We start from the raw sequence: 23,104 nt of genomic DNA, 5'->3' as shown, positions 1-23,104 counted from the left end.
AAGTCCTATCATAATCTGGAGAAAATACCTTTTATTTTCAAGTTAATAGTTGTTGTTATTAAGTTGTTTTTTAGTCGTGTCCAAATCTCCGTGACCCCATTTGGAGTTTTCTTGACAGAGATATTAGAGTGGTTTCCATTTCCTTCTTCAGCTCATTTTACAGAGGAGGAACTGAGGCACACAGGGTTAAGTGACTTGCCCAGAGTCACCCAGCTAGTGTCTGAGGCCAGATTTGAACTCAGGAACATGAGTCTTTCTGACTCCAGGCCTGGCGCTCTATCCATTGTGCTATCCAGCTGCCCAAGTAACTTGTCCAGGGTCACAAAGCTAATAGGTGTCTCTGGCTGGATTTGAACTCAGGAAGATAAATCTTCAGGCCTAGCACTCTGTTCGCTGTGCCACCTAGCTAGTTTTAATAGTAGATAGCATTTAAAATTTATAAAGCTCTTTACAGATATTGTCTTTTTATCTTCACAACAACCCTGGGAGGGAGGTGCTGTTATCATCATCCCCGTTTTTCAGATGAGGAAACAGAGGTAGACAGAGATAAAGTGACTTGCCCAGAATCATAGAGCTATAGTAAGCCAGCATTTGAACTGAGGTTTTCCTGACCCCAGGTGCAGTCTTATAGGGGCTGCCTCCAGAGGGATCACCTGAGGCCTCTCCTAGTCCCAGCCTGTGTGCCCCATACGGTCACCTTTTCTGGGTTGGGGCCAGTGGGGAGTACGGGCAGAGAGTTTGGCCTAAAATGGACAAAGAGGAGGAGGTGTATAGGAGACTGTCTTTTTCTGTAACAGACTTGGTGCGTCGCTTCCAAAATGGTTTTGCTTACTTGTGACTCTGGCCTCCCTTGCCCTCTCTTCTGTACATTTTTATTTACTTACTCATTTGCTTTTTGGTGAGGCAGTTAGGATTAAGTGACTTGCCCAGGGTTATGCAGCTAGTAAGTGTCAAGTGTCTGAAGCTGGATTTGAACTTGGGTCCTCCTGACTCCAGAGCCGGTGCTCTATCCACTGCGGCACCTAGCTGCCCAGCTTTTGTGCATTTTTAAAAAATGCTTCAGTAACTCTTTTGGGGGCAGCCTTCTCTCTCCCTTCTCCCTATTCATTTCTTAGGTGGGTGATTGATTTAGGAAAAACTGCTTCAGATTTTGAAGCTCCCAGCCGCACAGCCCTAAACCCATCCAAGCCTGATCCCCCTCCCCAAATTCTCAGCTGCTGTTTGGATACCCAGGTGTGCCAGAGGGGATTCCACGTATTCCCCAAGTATTGAGAGGGGAGTGAGGGATTCATGCAGTTCAGGACAGATGGATTGACACAACAAACCTTTTTGCTGTGGATCATTGAAAAGGAGCCTTGTTGATTATGGGGATTGTTCACACACCCATCACCAGTGTTGGGGGAAACGTGGATTATGGATGCAGGAATCACTGTTTGTGGTCTGAGCCAAGCTTAGATATATTATACAGTCAGGGCTCCCTCTCCCAAGAGAAGATGGGCTGGTCATTTTTCACTTGCCATGTTCTCCACTTTGCAGGCCTCCTTGCCTTTGGGTGAGCTGGGAAGTCCCATCCCTGGAATGTCCAACCTCCAGGCCTTTGCTGCCTGCTTCCTTCAGGGCGCAGCTTGGGAGCCTTTGGGGGCGCTAGCTTCCTCCTTGACTGACCTCGGACTAGATTTGTGCACGGGCTGTGGCCCCCAATAGAAAGCAAGTTTCTTGAGGGCAAGGATTAGTTTCATTTTTGTCTTGGGATTCTTGGAGACTAGCACTGGACTTTGTATGTAGTAGGTGCTTAATAAATGTTTGAATTTAGTGCCGATCATTTCCACGTTGTCTCCATTCTTTGGCATTTCTATTAAATGGTGCACAGATTATCCGGGTGCTCAAAGCTTTTCGTGTTGGAGCTGTCCTAATCTCAGGTTGGTAGAGAATCCATAGGAAGGGACATCCCTAAGCGAGGGGACTTGAAGCCTGCCTCCAGCTTACTTTGTCAGGGCCACGCACAGGACAGATAGATAGTGTCATGTGGCAGAAGCCGGTCCCTTCCACTTTCAGATACGGTGCAGAGTCCATCACAGGTATCTGTCATGGAAATGGAGGCACGTTTTGGGGTGGTCTTCCTGGTGATTGATTGTTTGTTGGTTAATAGAGAAATCATAACAAAGACTGGTTTGTCGAATGCCTTTTATGTGCCTCGGGTGGGTATTCCAGGGGAAACTGTGCTTGGGCAGGTACTTGGGGAAGAGAGCAAGAATTGCTTTGAATCTGACAGTTCGCTGGTCAGATTTCAGATGGTAAAAAATTAAATTCTTTGTCTAAAATGCTACAAGGTCTGGTTGATCACGATTTGTTTTCCCGTTTCCTCGCAGGAGATTTATGGTTACAATCTGAGTCGTTGGAAGCTGCTCATAGTTGCATTTGGGGTGATCTGTACTGGTGGCTTCCTCCTCCTCCTCCTCTACTGGATGCCCGAGTGGCGGGTGAAAACCACCTGCTTCCGAGCAGCCCTCAAAGACTGTGAGGTGGTGCTGCTGAGGACGACGGTAAGTGTGTCCTTGGGCCTCACCAACCGGAATACTTTGCCAATTGTTCTGCTTGCCTCTGGTGTGTTTCCTTTCTGAGCTGGAAATATACTGTTGCTGAGGTACAGCTCTGACTGACTAGTTTCTCTTCTTAAACTTACTGGTTTTTGGCTTGCCACGGAAGCTCTGGGCCTTCCACTCGACCTCCATGTTCCTCTGTGGGACACTGGGCTTTCCAGCCATGCTGGCCCTCAGCCGTTTCTCTTCTTCCGGACCCAGAATTTCAGGGTCTTTTCATCCTCCGCTTCCAGAATCTTTTCTTCCTTCAGGAGCCAAGCCTGGTGTGACAGGGATTCCCTTTTTGAGGTTGCCCAGTGTTTGCTTGCTGGGGACCTTGATTATCCCACAGGCGAGCTGCAGTAGAGGTTGGCTCCAAACTCAGACCTGAGCAGTCCCTTGTGTGGAGTGTTTATTGAGTCGAATCTTCTTATCTGGATTTTGTGTTGATGTTTTCGTTGAGTGTTACACATGCAAAAACCATCTCCACCAGTCCCCAAATTGGCAGACAAAAACCTGGAAGCCCAGAGAGAGCGTGGCTCGTGCGAAGCCTCCCGCTGGCCTTTGTGTGGTCTGACTATGAGGCTTTGTCATTGGCTTTTATTTTTCTGATTGAAAATGAGAGTCTCCCTTTGGTTATGACCCACTTTGGGAGTCATTTTACAATTTGCAAAATTAAAGAATTGTTTTTATCAACATGAGATCTGAGTTCATGAAGGTGCCAGAAAAGCATGGACAGACGTGCCTTGTGGAGAAGCTTTGTCTTAGAGAATGTTAGATCTGGGTTCTGTGACTGCATGAGTCGCTGACCTTCCCAACTTTGGACTACCAAGGGCAGGCAGGTCGGGTTTGATCTGTATGAGGAGAGGACACTCTCATACCAGTGAAAATCACAGGGCCTTGGCCATATTGCTGTTTCTACCTCTGCCCGCCTCAGTTTCTTCATCTGTAGAGCGAGGATGTAATAACAGCCCCGTTCCACGGTTGGGGTGAGGACTAAAGGAGGTCACAAAGGCTTTGCAAACCTTAGGGGCCCTCGTCAATGCCGGCGATTCCCGTTACCCTTACCACTTATTGTCTGGGATGATCTGGGAAGCGACAGGGCTTGAACTAAGTCTTGAATGTTCTGGGAATTTTGTCAGAGTGAAGGAAGCGGGAAATCCTGAGTTCTGACTACACTGTGAGCGGGAAGCCGTGTTTTCTCCCATGGCAAGTGGAACTGGAGGGATTAGGTTGAGAGAGAGGGATTTGAATTGAGAGCCAAGAGCACCTTGACGTGATGCTGCGGGGGCCTGCCTAGGCCCACTCCTCAGTGGTGGTCTCGCTGAGGCCGCGTGCCCGTGTGTGAGGGTGCTGGGGCCCCAGGATGGAGAGCGGGGCCTTCTCCAGGGTTGTCTTCCCAGGCCTGCTGCTAGTGCAGAGCAGTCCTTCCCCAACTCTTCTTGATCAATTGTCATATGGCGTACGTGTCTGCAGATGAGAATGCTAGAATGAAAACCTTTATTTTTCTCTTTTTTCCAAGGATGAATTCAGGATATGGTTTTGTGCAAAAGTTCGCTTTCTTTCTCTAGAAAACCACTCATTTTCAAGCCCTAAAACAGTAACTAAAAAAGTGTCCAATGGCCACGCTGCTCATTTCCATTTCCCTGAGGACCTGCCTGAAGAGGACCAGCGTGACCTTGCCCAACCCCGAGAGGTACTGTGGCCTCTGCCTGAGAGTGAGGGGGCGTGTTTAGGGGCAGGCCAGAGGAGCCTCTGGGGCCTGGCCGAGAGCTGGGGCTGGAGGGGTGTGTTGGGGTGTTGAAGCATGAGCCCATTTTCTTGTCTTTTTAAGTGAGTGTTTGTCAGTTAATTGAAATGTTAAGAGCCAGGGTCACTGGAGATCCAATCTGTCGGATGCTTCATGTTTTGCAGATTCCTTACTTTACGCACCACAGCGTGAGGTACTTCTGGAACGACTCCCTCCAGAATTTTGACGTGTTAAAGTAAGTGAAGTTTGTTCCCTTTGCCTTTATATCAGATCACATCCTGAGGATTTTGTCAGACATAAAATGAGTTTTCTATAATTATTTCCAAAAGTAGAGGAGAACCCTGTTGCCTTCTCCTTTCCTGACTGGGACGTATAAAAATATGCTTCAGGGATGGAGCATTCTTGAAATTGGTTTCTCTTAGAGCCCTGTGGGAGCGGTTAGTGGCCAGATGAGGAGGAAGCGGGCAGGGGTGTGGTGACAGCTGGGGGGGGAGGGGAATGCCAGATTGGTCTGTGCCTTGATGCCTTGGTCTTGGAGGGGACCCCCGACTGTGACCTTCTGTTAAACTGTTTGAATGTGGTCTAGGAAGAAGCAGAAGGTGTCTCTCTGTCTCTCTATATAAAATCATTCACAGATAGTAGTAATGAAAATATTTTTGCTAGTGATTGCAGTGAGATACAATGAAATATTCATGCTAGTGATTACGGTGAACTAAGAAGTTAAAGACATTTTAGTGGAAATGGAACTAGAATGAGAAATCAGGCCTGTTGTTACTTGAACGATGCTGCAATGGAATCTAGAAAACAGCTCAGACCTCCCCTTTGGAGGAGAATTCCTCCTGTGGGGTAGGTTTTTTGAATGTATTTTTAAAAAAAAAATTTTAATTAATTTATTAAGTGATGTTACAGTATATAGGTTATTTACAACTGTGCAGCAATGTGTTGCAAAATAAATTATCTAGAAGGCAACAAAAATGCATTGTTATGTATATAAAAACTGTACAGCATTTATGCATGAATTTTTCAAGTTATCTTTTAGCCTGGGACTCCAGCTAAGGATGCCTATTTAGAATGGGATTCTTGCACTTTTTAACAGAGCATTAAAGAATTTTGGTATTTTTGGCTTGGATTAAAGTAAGAATTTCTCATTTCTTTAGGGGTCTGGATGAAGGTATTTCTTGTACTTCAATTTATGAACAGCACAGCTCAGGGCTGGCAAAGGAGAAGCACGCCTACAGGTAAAGAAAACCCAAGCGCCATCGAGTGCTCCTGCGCTGGTTTTGACATTAAGTAGACAGTAAACCCTGCTAAGCTGCAGTTTGGATCAGTAAATTGATTTTGATTTTGGTAATAAATTGACAAATGACCTTCAAAGTATTGTTCTTCACTAAATACACTAAATTAATGAAACCTGAACTTGAATACAGTTCTTTAAGACAGTATTTTAAAATGAAATAGAAATGTTTTCCAACAAAAATCCCTAGAGTCACAGCATTTTCCACAAGAACTAAAGTTTAGCCTTCAACTCGTTTAAAACTCTGGCTATAAGGGAGAGCTTTTATTTTTTTCTTGTCCTCAGCCGACTGGCTGTCAAGTCTCCTTTCTCTGACTGAGTACACAGTTCTAGTCCATATGACGTTACTGGATTACGCAGATGTGGTCGTTTCATCTTTTGCCAGAAGTAGTCTATTTCTTTGACTTTAGATTAGGAGCGAAGTTTCTAGAGAATCTAGTTCTTGCCATTTGTGAGGGAATGACAAGAAACAGCCTGGTTCTGTGGACACTGATCTTGTGCTAGTGCCTGATGCTTGTGTGTGGCTCCCCATCCATCCTGCATGGTGCAGATATGTGCCTCAGATTCTCAACATTGAAACCTAGGTAGGCGGGAAGGCCACAGTTTGCACTAACACTTTGACTTTTCTCCTCTGTCATACAGAAAACTGATGTATGGAATGAATGAGATCGCTGTCAAAGTGCCTTCTGTCCTTAAACTTCTGGTGAAAGAGGTAAGGCCGCCTGCTGGTTGGTTTGGGCTCCTCCCATCCCCCATCCCATTGTCCAGATTGCCTGTCCTGGGCCTGGTATCTTCTGCTCCCATCTCCTGAACGATCTTCTGGCCCCTCCCTGCTGGTGCTCTTCGCTGTCTCTCCATCTCTGGGCCTTTGGTTACTCTCTATTTCCCAGGCTTAGAATTCTCCTGCTGAGGCTGGTCGAGGCCACTGCTGATCTTTCCCCCTTAGAGCAACTGTCTGTTCACTTGTTGCTCATGTGTCTTTGATGCACCTCTTTTATACATTGGGAATTTGAGTTACTTCTTTTTTCCCTCTACTAGACTTGAAGTTCCAGGATGATTAGGGACCATGTGTTATTTCCCCAAACTTCCTCTTTCCTCCAATGCCTCGCTTTGATCCCTATAGAGAGCACTTAATGGTTCTTTAATTAAGTTGGGATGAATGCGATTGAAATCAAGTATGCTTTAAATTATATTTCTACTTAAGAGCCAGAGATTTCCCAATAAGCTGTGCTTTCTTCGTGTTTGATAGTGTAAATACATTCCTCTCTGTGTCTGCTGGGAAATGCCGATTCCGTTTTCAGAAGCAATGATTGTGATAAAATCACATCAGAAAACTGAAAGATAACTTGATTAATTTGTATCTTAGTTAATTAAAATAGATCCTTGCAGAATGCCATGTAACAATGCATACTATTTAAAACTTAAAAATATTGGGGAGAATGAGAATCATAGAACTAGGTTGAGTTTCTCCTAATGGGGTTCACAGATCAATCAGAATTATCCACAACAGGAATTTCAGCTTTGTTAGATACTATGTGAGTTAGTTGCTAAAAATCCAAAGATACACAAAGTATTCCAACAGAAAAGGGTGAAAGGATTAGGTTCAAGCTGTCTTTTAGTGATTTGGGTTTTTTTAGTGTTTTGTGCAAAAAAATGGGCATGATAAAAGACGGAAATGGTGGGGACTTAACAGAAGTAGAAGCGATTAAAAAGAGGTGGCAGGAATATACATAAGAACAAGATAAGAAGGATCTTAACATCACTGATAATCACGATGGTTGGTCCCTGATCTAGAGTAAGACATCTTGGAGAATGAAGTCAAGCAGGCTCTAGGAAGTATTACTAACAATAAGGCTAACGGAGGTGATGGAATTCCAGCTGAGCTATCCAAAATCCTAAAAGATGATGCTGTCAAAACGCCTGTGCTCAATGTGCCAACAAATTTGGAAAACGCAGCTGTGGCCACTGGACTGGAAAAGATCAGTTAATGTCCCAGTCCTAAAGAAGGGCAATGCCAAGGATTGTTCAAATTACCAAACAGTTGTGTCCATCTCACACACCAGCAGGGTTATGCTTAAGATTCTGCAGGCAGTATGTGAACCAAGCATTACCAGAAGAGGCAGAGGAACTAGAGACCAAATTGCCAGCATTCACTGGATTATGGAGAAAGCAAGAGAGTTCCGGAAAAAACATCTCCTTCAGCTTCATTGACTACACTAAAGCCTTTGACTGTGTGCATCACAACAAGGCGTGGCACATCCTGAAACAGATGGCTGCACCAGATCATCTTACTTGTCTCCTGAGGAACCTGTACCTCAGGTACAGGTTCAACAAGCAACAGTTAGAACTGAACTTGGAACAACTGGTTGGTTTAAGATTGGGAAAGGAGCACGACAAGGCTGTATATCGTCACCTTATTTATTTAACTTATATGCAGAGTAAATCATGTGAAATGTCAAGCGGGATGAATACCAAGCCCAAATTAAGGTTGCTGGGGAAAATATCAGCAATCTCAGATATGCAGATGATATTACTCTGAAGGCAGAAAGTGAAGAAATAAACCTCTTGATGAGGGTGAAAGGGGAGAGTGTAAAAGCTGACTTGAAGCTTAACATCAAAAAAACTAAGATCTTGGCAACTGGTCTCATCACTTCCTGGCAAATCATAGGAGAAGAAATGGAAGCAGTGTCAGATTTTATATTCTTGGGGCACCTTGGAAGGAAAGCTATGGCAAATTTGTACAGCAAATGAAAAAGCAGAGACATCACCTTGCTGACAAAGGTCCATGTAGTCAATGCTGTAATTTTTCTAGAAGCAGTGTGTGGCTGTCAGAGCTGGACTGTAAGGAAATCCGAGCACCACAGAATAGATGCTTTCAGATGGTGGTGCTGGAGAAGACTTTTGAGAATGGACAGCACGGAGATCAGATCAGTCAATACTTAAAGAAATCAATTCAGACTATTCACTGGAAGGACAAAATCTGAAACTTAAATACTTTGGCCACATCATGAAAAGACGGGAACTCGTTGAAAAAGAACTTGATGTTGGGCAAGATAGAAGGCAAAAGGAAAAGGGGATGGCAGAGGATGAGATGGATGGATAATGTCATGGAAACAGTGGACATGAACTTGTACAGACTTGGGGAGATGTGGAGGATAGAAGGGCCCATATGCTGTGGTCTATGGGGTCATGAACGACTGAACAACAACAACAAAGTATCAGAGGTATCCTCTTAGAGGACAGAGGGAGAGGGGCGCATGGCTCAATAGCCTGAGAAGTCGTAGACTTCACAGATTTGGTGAAGGCAGGACGGCGCTTCTTTTCTGTGGAGGTTTTTAGTTTTTGTAACTGGGGCTGCTTGGTTTCTTGTTCAATAACAGGAAAGAAAAAGAGTTTTTCTGCTTTTTTAATGTACATTCTGTCAGTTTGGGATGGATTAGTTCTAAGACATTCTGTTCAGCCTCCGCTCTGATTTCAGTCCTATCTGAAGAAGCGTCAGTCACAGAAGAGACTTGCCTTGGCTGGGGGAAGGAGGCAGGTCCAGCCCAGAGCAGCACCAGGAATCTCCTTGATCTTTGCAGCAGCCTTCTGGTGGCCAGTGAAGGCATCACCAACGCCATCGTAAGGAAGAAGGACCAAGCTCAGAAAGTCCTTGGCTCATGCTCACCCAGCTAATAAATGCTGTCCTGCGTTGGAACCTGAGTGTCTTCTGACTCCACACTGCTGCCTGGTGGTAGCTGACAGTAGCACAGTCTTCTTTGTTCAGCCTACTGAGAAATATCAGAAATATTGGATTGTAGATCTTTCTGTTAATTAAATACTAGATAAGTTTGTTTTTTTTACTATGATTAGAATTTGCTTTCCTTAGTGTATTATGGTGAAAAATTCAAAACTGAACTACATGATTTCTATGGTCCCCTTCCAGTTATAGGTTTATATAACTCTATGGAGAAAAAAGAGTAGAGACTTAAAAAAAACATCTCATGTAGATGAGAAAAGCCCAATTAAAAGATTGTTAAAAACTGGCCCTATTTGGAACGAGATCCCAGTCTTGTTTTTTTAAAGATTTCCTCGGGTTAGCCCTGTTATGACATGGTACTCCTCACAACAACCCCTCCCCCCCAACATCTGCACGGAGTGGATCCAAATCTAGCCATTGCTGTTGGAAAAGCTGCTGGAGCTAAATGTCCCCGTTGGTGATGCTGGGATGTTTTGTTTTCTTGCTCTCTTAATGCCTGATTTGCTTCTTGGGAAATAGTGAACACCACAAAAGTATTTTGTTGAGAAAATCAAGATAATGATGACCAGTTAAATGGGTAGCTTGGATAAGCGTCTTCTCCAGCATTTTGAACAGATGACCCTTCCAAGAAAGTACAGCAGAGCCCCTGTAAGCAGCTTGTGAGACCTTGGGCTGGTGATTTCATTTGGGATCTGCTTCTTCACCTATAAAACGGGTTAGTTATCAGCCCTTCTCTTATCAAACCACAGTCTTCCAATACCACAAAAGTAAGTCCAGTGGAAGTGGCAGGTGGTCATGGTCCCTGAGAATCTATTTATTAATATCATTTGGAAGCTGACGAAAATATTTTGCTGTCGGAGTTTTCCCTCATCCCAGCTGTCTTTGAGCTATTGTTCTTTTTTTGGGGAATTTTTTTTTATCAATTTATTTATTTTTAGTTTTCAACATTCACTTCCATAGGCTTTTGAGTTTTACATTTTCTACCTCTGCTTCTCCTATCCCCTCCCCAAGATGGTGTGCAATCTGGTATAGGTTCTACTTACATAATCACTTCCATAAGCTTTTGAGTTTTATGTTTTTCTCCCCCCCCCCCCCCCAGGATGGTGCACAGTCTGATATAGGCTGTACATATACATTCCTATTAAACATATTTTCACATTAGCCATGTTGTAAGGAAGAATTAGAACCAATAGGAGGAACCACCAGAAAGAGGAAACAAAACACAAACGAAGGAAAAAAGAGCAGGTGTGCTCCCCTCCCCAGCCTGGTCAGGTGGGCGCTGGCATTGGGGACATTTCTGATGAGCCTCCCCTGTGTCGGTATGTGGGAGCGGGTGCCCTTGTGGATGGAGCATGGACCAGGAACCAAGGCCTGGATGCTGTCCTGGCTTAACTTGCGTCTTATTTTTCAGGTTCTCAATCCCTTCTACGTTTTCCAGCTGTTCAGTGTGATTCTGTGGTGCACAGATGAGTACTACTACTACGCCCTGGCCATCGTGATTATGTCTGTGATCTCCATCATGAGCTCCTTATACACCATCAAGAAGGTGAGTGTGGGCCCTGGGTTCGACGGTGGCTGCCCAGGTCTTGTGACAGTTCTTCACAGCTGGAGGGACTCCTTCCCCACCAGAGATTACAGCCTTATGTGATAACATCATAGATCCAGCTCTTGGCAGTTGCCAAGATAGACGTTTGAGGGAGCTGTTCAGGGCCACTGAGGCAGGGCGTAACCCCAGGGCCTCCTAATTCCAAGCTGACTGTTATAATTCCTGGCTGTTGAGTTTCCCTTAGCAAAGGCTAAGTCAAGTTTTTGGCATCTCTTTTCAATGTGAGAAAATGTGGGAATCTACAGTTATCTGGTTTGTAAATGCCTTTGTGCAAAAGCAAGGCCTTGGGCTCAAGGTGAACTTGTCTAGTTCAGGAGCTCTATATGCTGGGGTGAGGGCTGGGAGGGAAGTGGATACAGCACTCCCAGAAGGGCTTTCCCCATTGGTATTGGGAGGACGCTCTCCTGTGTGCTGCTGGGGCCCCCTGGGGGAGGATGATCTCTCTGGATGCAGCGCCCAGCCTTTCACGTTGACCGTTATTTATTGTTTTCTACACAGTCATTGGGTTCTTAGAATGTGTGTGTGAGATTGGGGTGGGGGGGTCCCCTGGACCTCTGATCTCATTGGGGTGTGTAAGTATCACTTAATGATTGCAGATCAGCACCTCTTTAGGCGTTGACAGCTTCTCTGTGCTTCCTTCCAGCAATACATCATGTTGCATGATATGGTGGCCGCTCACAGCACTGTGAGAGTTTCTGTCTGCAGAGTTGGTGGAGGTAGGTAGCCCAGGACATGTCTGCCTTGGAGGGGTCGAAGATCAGAAGAATGAGTCCAAAAGTGAACCTCCAGGTGCCTTCACCAGGAGCTTTTATTTCAGACTTATCTCCGACCATGACTTGGGAGCTCTGTTTTGTCTGTCAGACACACACTTGCATACATGATTACCGTGTGCCTGGAGGGTGTTGATGGCTACTTTTCAGAATGTAGAATCAGACACATTCCTCTCAGCTGTCAGAATCCTTATTATAAATATTCTTGCCAGACAGAGGTCACTCTTCTCCATGTTCTGTTCTGCTTGGTGATCAGGTGGCACTTTGCGAGTTATGTGACCCAGCTGGGTGGTGGGCTCCTCAGGTTTGTTGGGAAGGTTACTGCAGAGGCAGCGGTACCAGCGTGGCTGTCCTTTGGGTTCACTTTCACATGGGAGCCTATGTGAGGAAATCTTGGTTCTGTTGGGTCTGGAGACTCGGGCATGTCTGGTGGACTGGTCACTGCCTACATGAGGGTGGCATCATTCTCTCTCCATGGGGCAGAATGAGGCTGTCGCTTTGTTCTCTTCCTTTGCCAAGAGATTATGGTAGGAGCTCTCTACCTTTCACGTGTCCTGAAGTGTTCATGTGTCCGTCAAGTGTTCGGCTGAAACCTTTGGACCCCATACAGGAATTGTGAGGTTTTTTCCCCTAAAAAAATCATAATTGAGGGAAAGGCTCAATTTCAGTTAGAGGTTAGTGAAATTAAAGATGCCATTTTTTTCCTCAGAGAGTTTTATGAACTCTCTGAAATTTATTCCTGGATCCTTTGGTAGGGGCTGGGGGTGTCCACAGACCCAAGGTGACAAATCCCTGAATTATGGAAAGCTAGCTTTCTTATTTGGGGATGCATTTGTATTTGAAGACGGTTCTCTGAGTAGGAAGAGCTAAAAAGGGGTCTGGGGACTTGTTGCAGACCAAGAAACTCTTATAGCAGAAGGTCTGAGAAGCCTCAAGAGTAACGCCTGAGGGAATGCATGTGCAGGTGTGGAAGCTGCTCGTTTCTGCACACAGTAAGCTCCTACTGTGTGCAGTGGTCGGCCCTAGGGATAGAAAGAGAGGGACGTAGTCCGTGGAGTTGGGGGAGGGGCTGCTGAGACCATTCCTGTAAGTCATCTCCACCCCCTTGAGCAAGGGCAGTGCATCGTGAGGGTTTTTATTTTCTGTTGACATTATTTCCCTGTAGTGTAGACGTTTTGTCCTCTCCTGCTTATAAAAGCAGAGCTCTAATCCTGGTAGCACTCTGTCCAACCCTACTTCCCCTCCAGGTTGGCCATAGGCGGCCTGCGAGCTCCTTGTCCTCTATTGTCCATCTTCCATCACTGTCATTCACGCACAGGTGGATTATTCCTCCTGGTGGTCTCTGAGCCGTGGCTCAGGCAGGCAGATCATTTGGAACAGTGGGGCTCTTGCCTGATTACAACTGTCCTCGCATCACATAAAAGCTTGCCGCGATGACATCTCATCCATAGTATTCCTCGTGATCCCCTGACCTAACAGGACTTGGTGTTTCTATTTTTGCTACAGTCCACTAATTATGAGCGCTGTGAGGGCAGGGGCAATGTGTGGTGAGCCCTCCTCCCTCTCCAGTGCTTTGCTGTTCATGGTTCTGAGATAAAGCAGGCCTCCCCTCCTTCGCCTTGGAGCACTGACGTCTGTCTGCTGGGCTAATTGGGCAAGGTCCTTTGGAGATAGAACTATGGGCTGCTATGTTATTGTTCCTCCATGTAAAACAACATTTAAAAAAACGTCTCTGATCCTTTCAGAAATAGAAGAGATTTTTTCCACGGACCTTGTACCTGGAGACATCATGGTCATCCCGATGAATGGAACAGTCATGCCTTGTGACGCAGTCCTCATCAGTGGCACCTGCATTGTAAACGAGAGCATGCTTACAGGTAAATGAGATGGGAAATGATCTCGATGTAAGGGTCTTAGAGCAGGGCAAGGTGAAGTCTTCATGAAATAGGTTAGGGTGAATATTTCACTTTCACACTGTGACTTCCAGGGATTAACACGATTAAGAGTTGGCATTATAAAAATAACTGGCTCTGGTGAATCAGTGGACCTCACCTAGGAATTATGGAAATGGGAAGAGCCAGGTGTTGAACTTGGGCTGAGAAAGGCCTTGGCTTCGGTGCTTGGCTCTTGTCACTCTCGGTGTGACCGGAGGCCAGCCATTTAAACTGCCCCAAGCTCCATTTCCTCTTTTCTGAAGTGGGACCATTTTGGGTCATCCTCCGGGCCAGACAGTTGTGAGGATCAAAGTGCCAGGCACGTAAAGAAGTGCTCCATCAGCGCTGGCGTGGCCATTGGTCTTTCCCGTAGGTTACTTACCTCTTCTGCCTTTCGGCTTTGATGTGGCAGTGGATGGGCCTTGGTCCTGGTTGGGACCAGCCTTGGCTGCCGCTGACAGCTTTTCATCAGCTGGAGTCACTTGGTGAAGCAAGGACTTTTACTTTGTGTAGCTGCTCCCCATGAAGGCTGAAGGAGGGGAAGTATGTGTGTTTAGTGATGTCGTTATTATTAGCAGTTAGGATGATGAAATTATTGGCAAACAAAAGCCAACGATTTGAGATAAAACCTAGCTCTCTGGATGTGGTTCTAGAATCATTAGCCTTTTGGTTGAGCTAAATTAAAATCACTCTGAAATGCTCTGAAGGTTATTGAAAACAACACTTAATGTCTTTGAGTATTGCTTTTAAAATGTTAAAGCTCTCCATGCTGAGGATTTATACTTTTTGTTTAAGGTGAAAGTGTTCCTGTGACAAAGACTAACTTGCCAAACCCTTCAGTGGATGTGAAAGGAATGGAAGATGAAATGTATAGCCCAGAACACCACAAGCGGCACACTTTGTTTTGTGGGACCACGGTCATTCAGACTCGCTTCTACACCGGAGAACTCGTGAAAGCTGTTGTGGTCAGGACAGGTAGCCAGCCTTTCATGTAACCGCCAGGACTACTTCAGGCTACTAAATATTTCCAAATGACAGGCCCTGGAGGAGCTCAGCTGTGCTTCTGGATAGCTTAGTGAGATTTCCTTTCTAAAAGAGAGATTATTTGTTTGGATGCTTCATTTTCCCTCATTCCTTCACTCCCTTTTGCCCACTTTCTGGCGTTGCAGTTAAGACTGTCGTGAGAGGCTCAGTCCTTGGGTGGTCTCCCCTTTCTGAAGCTACTATACTTGCTGCTTACAAGGAGGATGTGTAAAAACCTTTGGCCTTAGGAGTGAGTCCTTCAGGCATCATTGCCATTAGGAAATGTTAGGGACGAATGGAAGAAAACTTGAGGATTGTGGGGAGGGAATCATTGAGATGACACCAAGTCAGGAAATTTAGAAATAGTCATCTTGTGGCTGTTTCAGATCTGTGAGTAATATGTTTGGTTTTTTACATATGTATGTGTGTATTTTTATATAAAACACATATCTCTTTGTAGCCTTTTGGCCATCATACAGATTTCTAGCCAGTCATTCTGACTCCAGTCTAAACAGGGCAGATAGTTTCTGCTCCTGCTATTTTCACCATTGATTCTGCTGTATTCACTGGTTAAACATTCTGTCTCCAGGGTTTAGTACCTCAAAAGGCCAGCTTGTACGTTCCATCCTGTATCCCAAGCCAACGGATTTTAAACTCTACCGAGACGCCTACATGTTTCTGCTCTGTCTTGTAGTGGTGGCAGGCATTGGATTTATTTACACCATTGTCCATAGCATTTTGAATAAGGTACAGAAGGGTTGGGCTGTGGCCTTGTTCATCCATGGTGGGGGGTGGAGTCCAGAACTGCTCTCCCCAATTAGGTTTTATTGGTTTGATTTCCTCCTGGCCTTTCTCAAGAAACTACTACCTAAGTACAACATTCACTGGCATGTAATGGAAACTGAATCAGGAAAGAGGATTGATTAGATGTCCCACCTTGTATGAACAGAACATCTTGGACAGTTTATTGATCCCCCACCGCAGTCTTTCTCTGCCCCAAAAGAGGCCTCTTTGAAGCGTTCCCACTTGGCGTTGCGTGTTTTCCTTGGGTTCACTCTAGGTGTCGGCCCGAGTTATAGTCATAGAATCTCTGGATATCATCACAATCACTGTGCCCCCTGCGCTTCCGGCTGCAATGACTGCTGGGATTGTGTATGCACAGAGGAGACTGAAAAAGATTGGGATCTTTTGCATTAGCCCTCAGCGGATAAACATCTGTGGGCAGCTCAACCTAGTGTGTTTTGACAAGGTAAGGCCAGTTTGATAGTTTTCTATGTATTGCTTTTTTGTATTATAGCTTCAGGTTTGATATTAAATGCAGTTTTAAATTCCTTTAATGAATCCCCCCCACCCCATTAGTGTACTTTTTTCCTCCTTCTGAGTATTTTTTTGATCAGCCTTTCATTTTGAAAATTTTGCTGATGTTTTGGCTTAATTGCTTTAAGAAGCTCATCCATCTAGTTTGTTTTGGCGGAGGAGGTACTCCCCAAAAAGTAGCCTCTCCCAAAGCCCCTCCCCGGGGTCAAGATGTGCCCTCATGGAGGTTGCTGGCTTCCAGATGCCAGGCCACTTATGGGGAGTATCGATCACTTTTATTTTTGGTGAATATCATCCTTATTGAGGAAGAGAATTAGGGTTTCCAACCCACAGGATTGTTTCCCCATGAATTTCCCTTGTCATCACGTTATAAATATTTCCGATTGGTGCCCGTTCCCATTCACCGGTTTGGAGCTTCTCTTTCCTCAGACTTGATTGGTATGGACTTTTTGGCTGGGTGAAAAGAGTTTGGCTTGGGGAGGTGGGGTTTGCAAATGCCAGGTGTTCTGATCAGAATTTAAGGAGAAGGAGGGAAGCTCCCACACAGAGCTGCCAAGGGCATGAGCATTGGTTAAGCACCTGCTGTGTGCTGGGTTCTGTTCTAAGTGCAGGAGATACAACGCAAACAGAAAAGACAATCCTTGCCCTCAAGGAGTGCCCATTCTAATGGGAGAAGATAATCCAAAGAGAGCTGTTGTAGAGTGTGTGGGGAGGAGCTTACTGAGCAGAAGTCTCCGGAAGGCTTATGCCTCAGGGAGGAGCCTTTGCCAGGACACATTACTTTTCACTTTGTCCTAACACCCTTCCCTTAGACCTTCTCTGATGAAGGGAGTTCCCACACAGAGAAATCCCAGATCCTAGGCCTAGTCCTTACCCAGAGCTGTGAGCACGCATTCTCCTTGAAATGAAACTCATTCTTCAAGTTTTTCCAGAAGACTTTCTTTCTTTTTTTTTTTTTTTTGTTTGTTTGCTTGGTTTTTTTTAGGCAATTGGGGTTAAATGACTTGCCCAAGGTTGCACAGCTAATAAGTGTCAAGTGTCTGGTCTGAGGCCAGATTTGAACACAGGTCCTCCTGACTTCAGGGCCGGTGCTCTATCTACTGCGCCATCTAGCTGCCCCAGCAGGAGACTTTCACGTAAATAAAGTATTCCCATTCTTCTCTGAGAAGTAATTAACAGATTATGGGAAGGGAACCTTATTCTGTCCTTAAGAAAATGTGCCAGTGTATAGTACCTAAACATGCATGCTCTTGAACTTGTACTCACATGGTTTATTAGACATTTCCCAGCGATTGCCGACTTTGTTTTTCAGACTGGAACGCTTACTGAAGACGGCTTAGACCTTTGGGGCATACAGAGAGCGGAAAATGCACAGTAAGAGTTCATTAGATTTTATACTTTAGGATTCTGTGTCTTGTCTGATTAGTAATCATATTGTAAAATAAAATGCATTTTTAGGCCTTTCATGTTGCCCATTAAGGATTTTCAGGCCAGAGGAAGAGTAGAGTTTTCATGGAGAGAAAGATTATGTGGATAACCTGGTGTGGAATATGCACATTGTTAGATGGACGCCCTGGCCCCACAGTTCAACGGTGGGCTTTAGCAAGCCCCGTCAGCAGGCTGCCTCTCTGATGTAGGCCCCTCTGAGTAACCGGTCCTAGCTTTGGGTCCATCCCTTTGATGAAGATTGAGTAAAAGGGCATGAGAAGGGGGATGTGCCAAGAGTTTCCCCAGAGTTTTCTGCTATCCAGACGTAAAGAACATTTAGAGCAGCTTTTGCGAATTCCTGGATTGATGGTTTGTGGTGCCAGGCCTTTCTCACAGGTTTGTGCCTTTTCAGTTTCCAAATGCCGGAGGAGAAAGTGTGCAGCGAGAGCCTGGTGAAATCACATTTTGTCGCTTGCATGGCTACCTGCCATTCCCTGACAAAAATTGAAGGGCTGCTGTCTGGTGACCCGCTCGATTTAAAGATGTTTGAAGCTATTGGATGGGTAAGTGCGGCCTTTCCTCCAACCGTTTGTTATGTCACCCCAAGGCGGAGGTGTCCTGACAGTTACTAGGTCTCTGGTCCAGGTGACGACGTGTGTGTTTGGGAGGTACCTGATGGCACTCTCTCCATGGCCCGTGCCTCGCACCTTCTTGCCAGCCATGGGGCACCTTTTCCAGGCTTCTCTGGTTCTCTTCCTTGTCTTGGTCAGGTCTTCTTCCCTTGGGGTGGCAGCTCTATTTGCCTTTGTTAGCCTTTGTTTTCCTTTGTACTCCTATGTACTTGATGCATTTAAAAACACGGTTCAGAGAAGGATTCCCTCGTGGTCCCCAGACAAAGCCCGGATGAAGCAGGCCTGCTCTGCGTGGTCTCTGCCGTCCACGACGTTAGCATCGCTCCCAGCCCTGCCCTGGAGATGGAGGAGCCCCTTGTTTGGTCTGTGAGCTCCAGCTCCTCTTCCTCTGAGCAGACACGTGTGGGCTGTGGGAGGGCTGGGGTCTGTGCCCAGGAGCTCCTGGGGCCTCCTCCAGGTGTTCTGGCTGCTGTCTGGGGTGGCTGGTTGCGGGGAGTCGGGGGAGGCTGTTTTCTCTCCTTCTTACTTTTCAGTTGAGTCCTTTGGATCAGATTTGCAAAATCCTGGCAAATAACCTTCTTGCCCGTCCTGCTCAGTTAGGCTGTTTACTTACCAGCATCCTTTCATTCCGATTTTAGTTGTGGTGCAGAAAACCAAATCAAGTCCTCAGAACCCGGCTTGTCTCTCTGTCTGTCTGCCAAACTCTCTGCTTTTCGTTTCTTCTTCTTCTTTTTTTTTTTTTTTTACAATAAACTTAAAACCAATCAACATTTTATTACACAAAAACCAGAAGAGAGGATTTTTGAGATTGGAAACGTGTTGTTTTTTTTGTTTTCTTAAGTCCAACATCATCTTTTTAGTGGCCAGCTGTTCGCCTCCTCTAGTTACACAGATTGGTGTCAGCGCTGGACACCCCTGGTTTTGACCGAGGAGTGCACGGCTTTTGTCGTCCTGAGGCTGGTGGTCAGGCTCTCTGCTCTTCTCGCCTCTCACTTTTGTAGCCCGCTCCCCTCGCACCGCGCCAGGCTTGTTGCAGGCTCTCGCCCAGGGGTTTCCTATCGCCAAGGGGCCTCTTCCTCTGCATGAATTAAAGCCCCTGCTCTGTGGATAGCAGATTTTAGGAAATCCAATTCACTGAAGTCATGGTAAAGTCTGGAAAAGCAACAGGCTTCGGCCTCCCTGTTTCTTATATTTAAAAAGAAGGTGTTCGTCCCATCCCGCAGTCGTGGACCGTTGTTTGGTGTGGCGGTCTGCTGGCCTTCCCCCGCCCCTCTCCCAGTGCTGAGCTCCTTCCAGCGAGGACAAGCCGGGGTGCCAAGGGTCTGCATCAGACCTGCGTGACGGCGGGGTTGCAGCCCGTGGAGAGGCCAGGCCGGGCCGCCTTTATCCTCCCTCCTCTCTCCTCAGATTCTCGAAGAAGCAACGGAGGAAGAGACTGCGCTTCACAACCGGATCATGCCCACCGTCGTCCGTCCCCCAAAGCAGCTTCTTCCTGAGCCCAAACCTGCAGCGAGCCAGTCAATGGTAGGATAGCGTGACGCGTTTTTGCTGTTGTTTGTGTGTTCGGTGTTAGAAAGCCTTCCCTGAGCCTCGCAGCCTCTTCGTGGCACGAGTTCATCCTCTGGAGAACTCGTGGTTCGTGCGTGGGTCCGCCACGTGGCCCACCTCCCTCGGTTCCCATTCCTTACGGAGCATGCGCTCAGAAGTGAATCAGTGGGATAGAAATGACCGTTCAGCAGCTTGCTGACAGTAAACGTCTGGGGCCTAAGGTAAGAGCAGGGAGATGCCTGCTGGGCCAGGTGTAGACCGCTGTGAGGGAGAGAGCCCATGCGGAGTCCAAGCCCAGTGAGGAATTCCCGTCAGCGCTGAGTTGCCCACAGGCTCCTGCACGCCGAGTGCCTGGAGTCCTCAAGCGTGGCAGAGCCTCCTGGAGGAGATGCGTGACGGGCCCGTGGGGGAAGGAGAGATGTGTCCCATTCCGTCGGTTTCCTTTACCAGTCCCCTGGTTGAGCCTTCTTGCATGGCTGCCTACCCTGTCCTCCTCTCTCCTCCTTTTCCAGCTATGCACTGCTGCCTGATGGACTCTCCCAGAGGCCGCACCCCGAGGGATGTTGGTGCCTTACCCGACCTCCCTCCTCAAACCCCTTTCTCTGTCCCCTGCTGCCTACTCCCTTCCTCCTTTCCCCCTTTCCCATGCCCAGACATCTCACTCTAAAAGTGGACTGCCTGCCCCTGAGGTGACATGCTTGCTTTCATTTTCAACCTTTTCCTTTCCCCATCTTCCCCCTTGAAGACACAAGCTCCCCAGATGCGCCCCCCCCCCGTTACACTTTCCTCTTACCCACTCCCCAGTGGAGGCAGGATATTCCACACTCCCCTCCGATCACACCAGCGCCTCGTTTGGGGCTCATGCTGTCCGTGTTTACTGCCCCATCATAGTTCAGGTTGTTGTTGCCTGCTGACCTCCAGGGTACTCGCCTTTCCTTCAGGAGTCTAGTGCCTGGCCGCTGGTCTTCCTCTCGTCCCTATCTCTTGTCCTCCTGCTTGGGAACTTGAGCAGACACGCTGACACTCCACCTCCCACTCCCCTGACCTCGCCATCCCTGGCGCGTACCCCAGTTCCATAGCCATGAACTCTGCCAGTCTGTTGGCGTTCCCAAACCCTGCTCTTCCTCCTCCCCACGATCTCCAGGCTCTCAACCCCTCAGCACCACTCTCCCGACTACGTTCTCCTTGCTCCTTCTGGACTCTGGGGCACCAGCTTGGCCACGCACACTGTCCTCCTCTCCCCAGTGCTTTGCCCCCTCATCTCATGGCCACCCCCAGCCTTGGATCACTCCCACCTTCCCACTGCTGGTGAATGAGGTTGGGGAACAGTCACAGAACTGGGCTGTCACACAGCTTCTCTGGGCCCTCAGTCTGACAAGTCAATCTTTTTATACTTCCTCGATTGACTTAGCTGGGGCAGTTAGGTGTTGCAGCGTACAGAGCACCAGGCCTGGAGTCAGGAAGACTCAGGCACTGATTAGCTGTGTGACCCTGGCCACATCACGTCACCCTGTTGGCCTCAGTTTCCTCATCTGCAAAATGAGCTGTAGTAGGTAGTGGCTAACCACTCCAGTATCCTTGCCAAGAAAACACTGAATGGCTTCTTGAAGAGTCAGACATGACAGAAATGAACGAACTGTCCCCCCTTCCAGAGCAGCTCTCGCACACCTTTTCATGCCTCCTCGAACCTCCCATGGCTCCCTTCTCTGCACGGTCCCAGCTGTCGGCGATCTTCCTAAAGCACGGGCCGAGCCTGGCCCTCCTCCCCCAGCATCCCCATTCAGTAAGCTCCTGAGGCTCTTCTGCTGGGGCTCAGAGCCTTCATCGCCTGCCCCTCCTGCCTTTGCCCTGACAGCTCTGATCCTGAGACCAGCCTCCTGCCAGTCTCTTTCCTTCGCTTTGCTCTCTTCCCTGATACTGTTGTTCTCCCTCTGAGGGTAGCTCCAGTGTGTCCTTGCCAGCTCTTGTTAGGGTTAGGTGGCACACAGTTGGGGCCGTGGTGTCTCCCCTGTTGGGCAGGGACTGGTTTTTGCCTTCCTTTGTTTCTCAGCACTTGGCACCTATGAGGTGCTTGCTGACTGATACACTGAGTGGATGAAGAATCTTTATTGCCCAAATTCCAGTGTGTATCAGAAGCAGAAAGCCCCCCTGGAGAACTTGTCTGTGACATTATGTGTCTGGAACTCTGTGTGTAGATGGGCCAGGAGGTGAGCCCAGACTCTGGCAGGAGAGGAAATGGTAGAGCTCCTTGGCTGGCCTCAGGCTTCCCCAGAAGCCAGGGCTCATCTCCTGGGTATGAGCAGTGTGCTGACATCGTGCCATGATGTGGAATGCCCATGCTAGGTGGAGGGAGGCCTAGTGGAGGGCCAGCAGGCTCTGACGTGTTGTGAGGAAGACGTGTGGCACCTTGGGAGCCCTGGGAGGGCTTGAGCCAGAGCTGTCCCTGGTGCCCACGCAGGGCTGGCTTGTGGTCAGCCTCACTGGAGGCTTCCTGGATGCCTGGCTGCATTGCAGAGATGGGGAGTGAAAGTTCTCTTTGTGAAGCATTTTACCGTGAGCCCCCTTAGTACCATGTCTCAGTGGCCTGGCCTGTCTTCAAGCACCAGGAAAGGCTGGGCCTGGGTGGGCCCAGTTTGCTTTCTCTTCAGATTCGCAGTTCCTCCCGACGCTCCCCAAATGAAGAACATTTGTAAACTTTATGGTGGCACTCACACCCTAGTAATGTCTGATTTTTCTCTTTCTCTTTTCAGGAGCTTTTTGAGCTTTCCGTAAGTGTCGTCTCTTACTTTCTTCCTGAGTCATTTATTTGGGGGTTGGGGGAGTGGGAGTGGCCACTGTGGCTATGGGGTGATGCCCACTGCATATTTCTCACAGGCCAACTATGAGATAGGAATTGTTCGGCAGTTTCCATTTTCTTCTGCCTTGCAACGAATGAGTGTAGTGGCCCGAATTCTGGGGGACAAAAAGATGGACGCGTACATGAAGGGGGCCCCGGAGGTCGTCGCCAGCCTTTGTAAATCAGAGACGGGTAAGGCATGTGTGCAGTGGGGCGAGAAGCCCAGGGCCGGCTCTCAGGCTCTTGGGCAGACACCAAAGCCTCTGGTTTTCTTTCAGTTCCCAGTGACTTTGAAAAAGTGTTAGAAGACTACACGAAGCAGGGCTTCCGGGTGATCGCTCTGGCACACCGCAAACTGGAATCCAAGCTGACATGGCACAAGATCCAGAACATTAATAGGTGAGAGGCATGGGGGTTTTGCTCCTGGTGAGGGGTATTTAACATAAATGATAGACTGTTTCCTTTTAAATGCTGGGGTTGAGGTGAAAAGGCCAGTCTTTGACCGTAGATTTCCCAGGGGCTCCTTGCTCATCTGTGTTATCAGGCAGCAGGTGAGCCTCCCCTTCCTGGGGGGCCTTCTTCTGGCTCCCCCACTGTGGGGCGTCCACCTCTTGCTTTGGCATTGGAGGCGTACCCTGTGCGTGCAGG

The 23,104-nt window shown here is 47.4% G+C and overlaps 1 protein-coding gene across 2 annotated transcripts in view; it reads left to right on the top strand.

Moving 5' to 3' along the window:
* ATP13A3 (ATPase 13A3) overlaps window positions 1-23,104 on the top strand; it is a 63,521-nt gene that overhangs the window by 14,700 nt on the left and 25,717 nt on the right. For both annotated transcript variants that reach the window (XM_027848757.1, XM_027848756.1), the window contains exons 3-19: window positions 2,370-2,543; window positions 4,102-4,275; window positions 4,494-4,564; window positions 5,487-5,567; window positions 6,266-6,335; window positions 10,774-10,908; window positions 11,612-11,684; window positions 13,484-13,615; window positions 14,468-14,647; window positions 15,285-15,442; window positions 15,756-15,944; window positions 17,325-17,386; window positions 17,853-18,003; window positions 19,480-19,596; window positions 22,371-22,388; window positions 22,495-22,648; window positions 22,735-22,855. In XM_027848757.1, coding sequence (XP_027704558.1) covers window positions 2,370-2,543; window positions 4,102-4,275; window positions 4,494-4,564; window positions 5,487-5,567; window positions 6,266-6,335; window positions 10,774-10,908; window positions 11,612-11,684; window positions 13,484-13,615; window positions 14,468-14,647; window positions 15,285-15,442; window positions 15,756-15,944; window positions 17,325-17,386; window positions 17,853-18,003; window positions 19,480-19,596; window positions 22,371-22,388; window positions 22,495-22,648; window positions 22,735-22,855 — 2,060 coding nt within the window. The remainder of the gene's footprint in view (window positions 1-2,369; window positions 2,544-4,101; window positions 4,276-4,493; window positions 4,565-5,486; window positions 5,568-6,265; window positions 6,336-10,773; window positions 10,909-11,611; window positions 11,685-13,483; window positions 13,616-14,467; window positions 14,648-15,284; window positions 15,443-15,755; window positions 15,945-17,324; window positions 17,387-17,852; window positions 18,004-19,479; window positions 19,597-22,370; window positions 22,389-22,494; window positions 22,649-22,734; window positions 22,856-23,104) is intronic.

Source organism: Vombatus ursinus, unplaced genomic scaffold (assembly GCF_900497805.2).
Source record: "Vombatus ursinus unplaced genomic scaffold, bare-nosed wombat genome assembly UNPS02006874.1, whole genome shotgun sequence".
NCBI lineage: Eukaryota > Metazoa > Chordata > Mammalia > Diprotodontia > Vombatidae > Vombatus > Vombatus ursinus.
The sequence above is the reverse complement of the archived record's forward strand: the minus strand, read 5'-3'. Positions and strand labels throughout refer to the sequence as shown.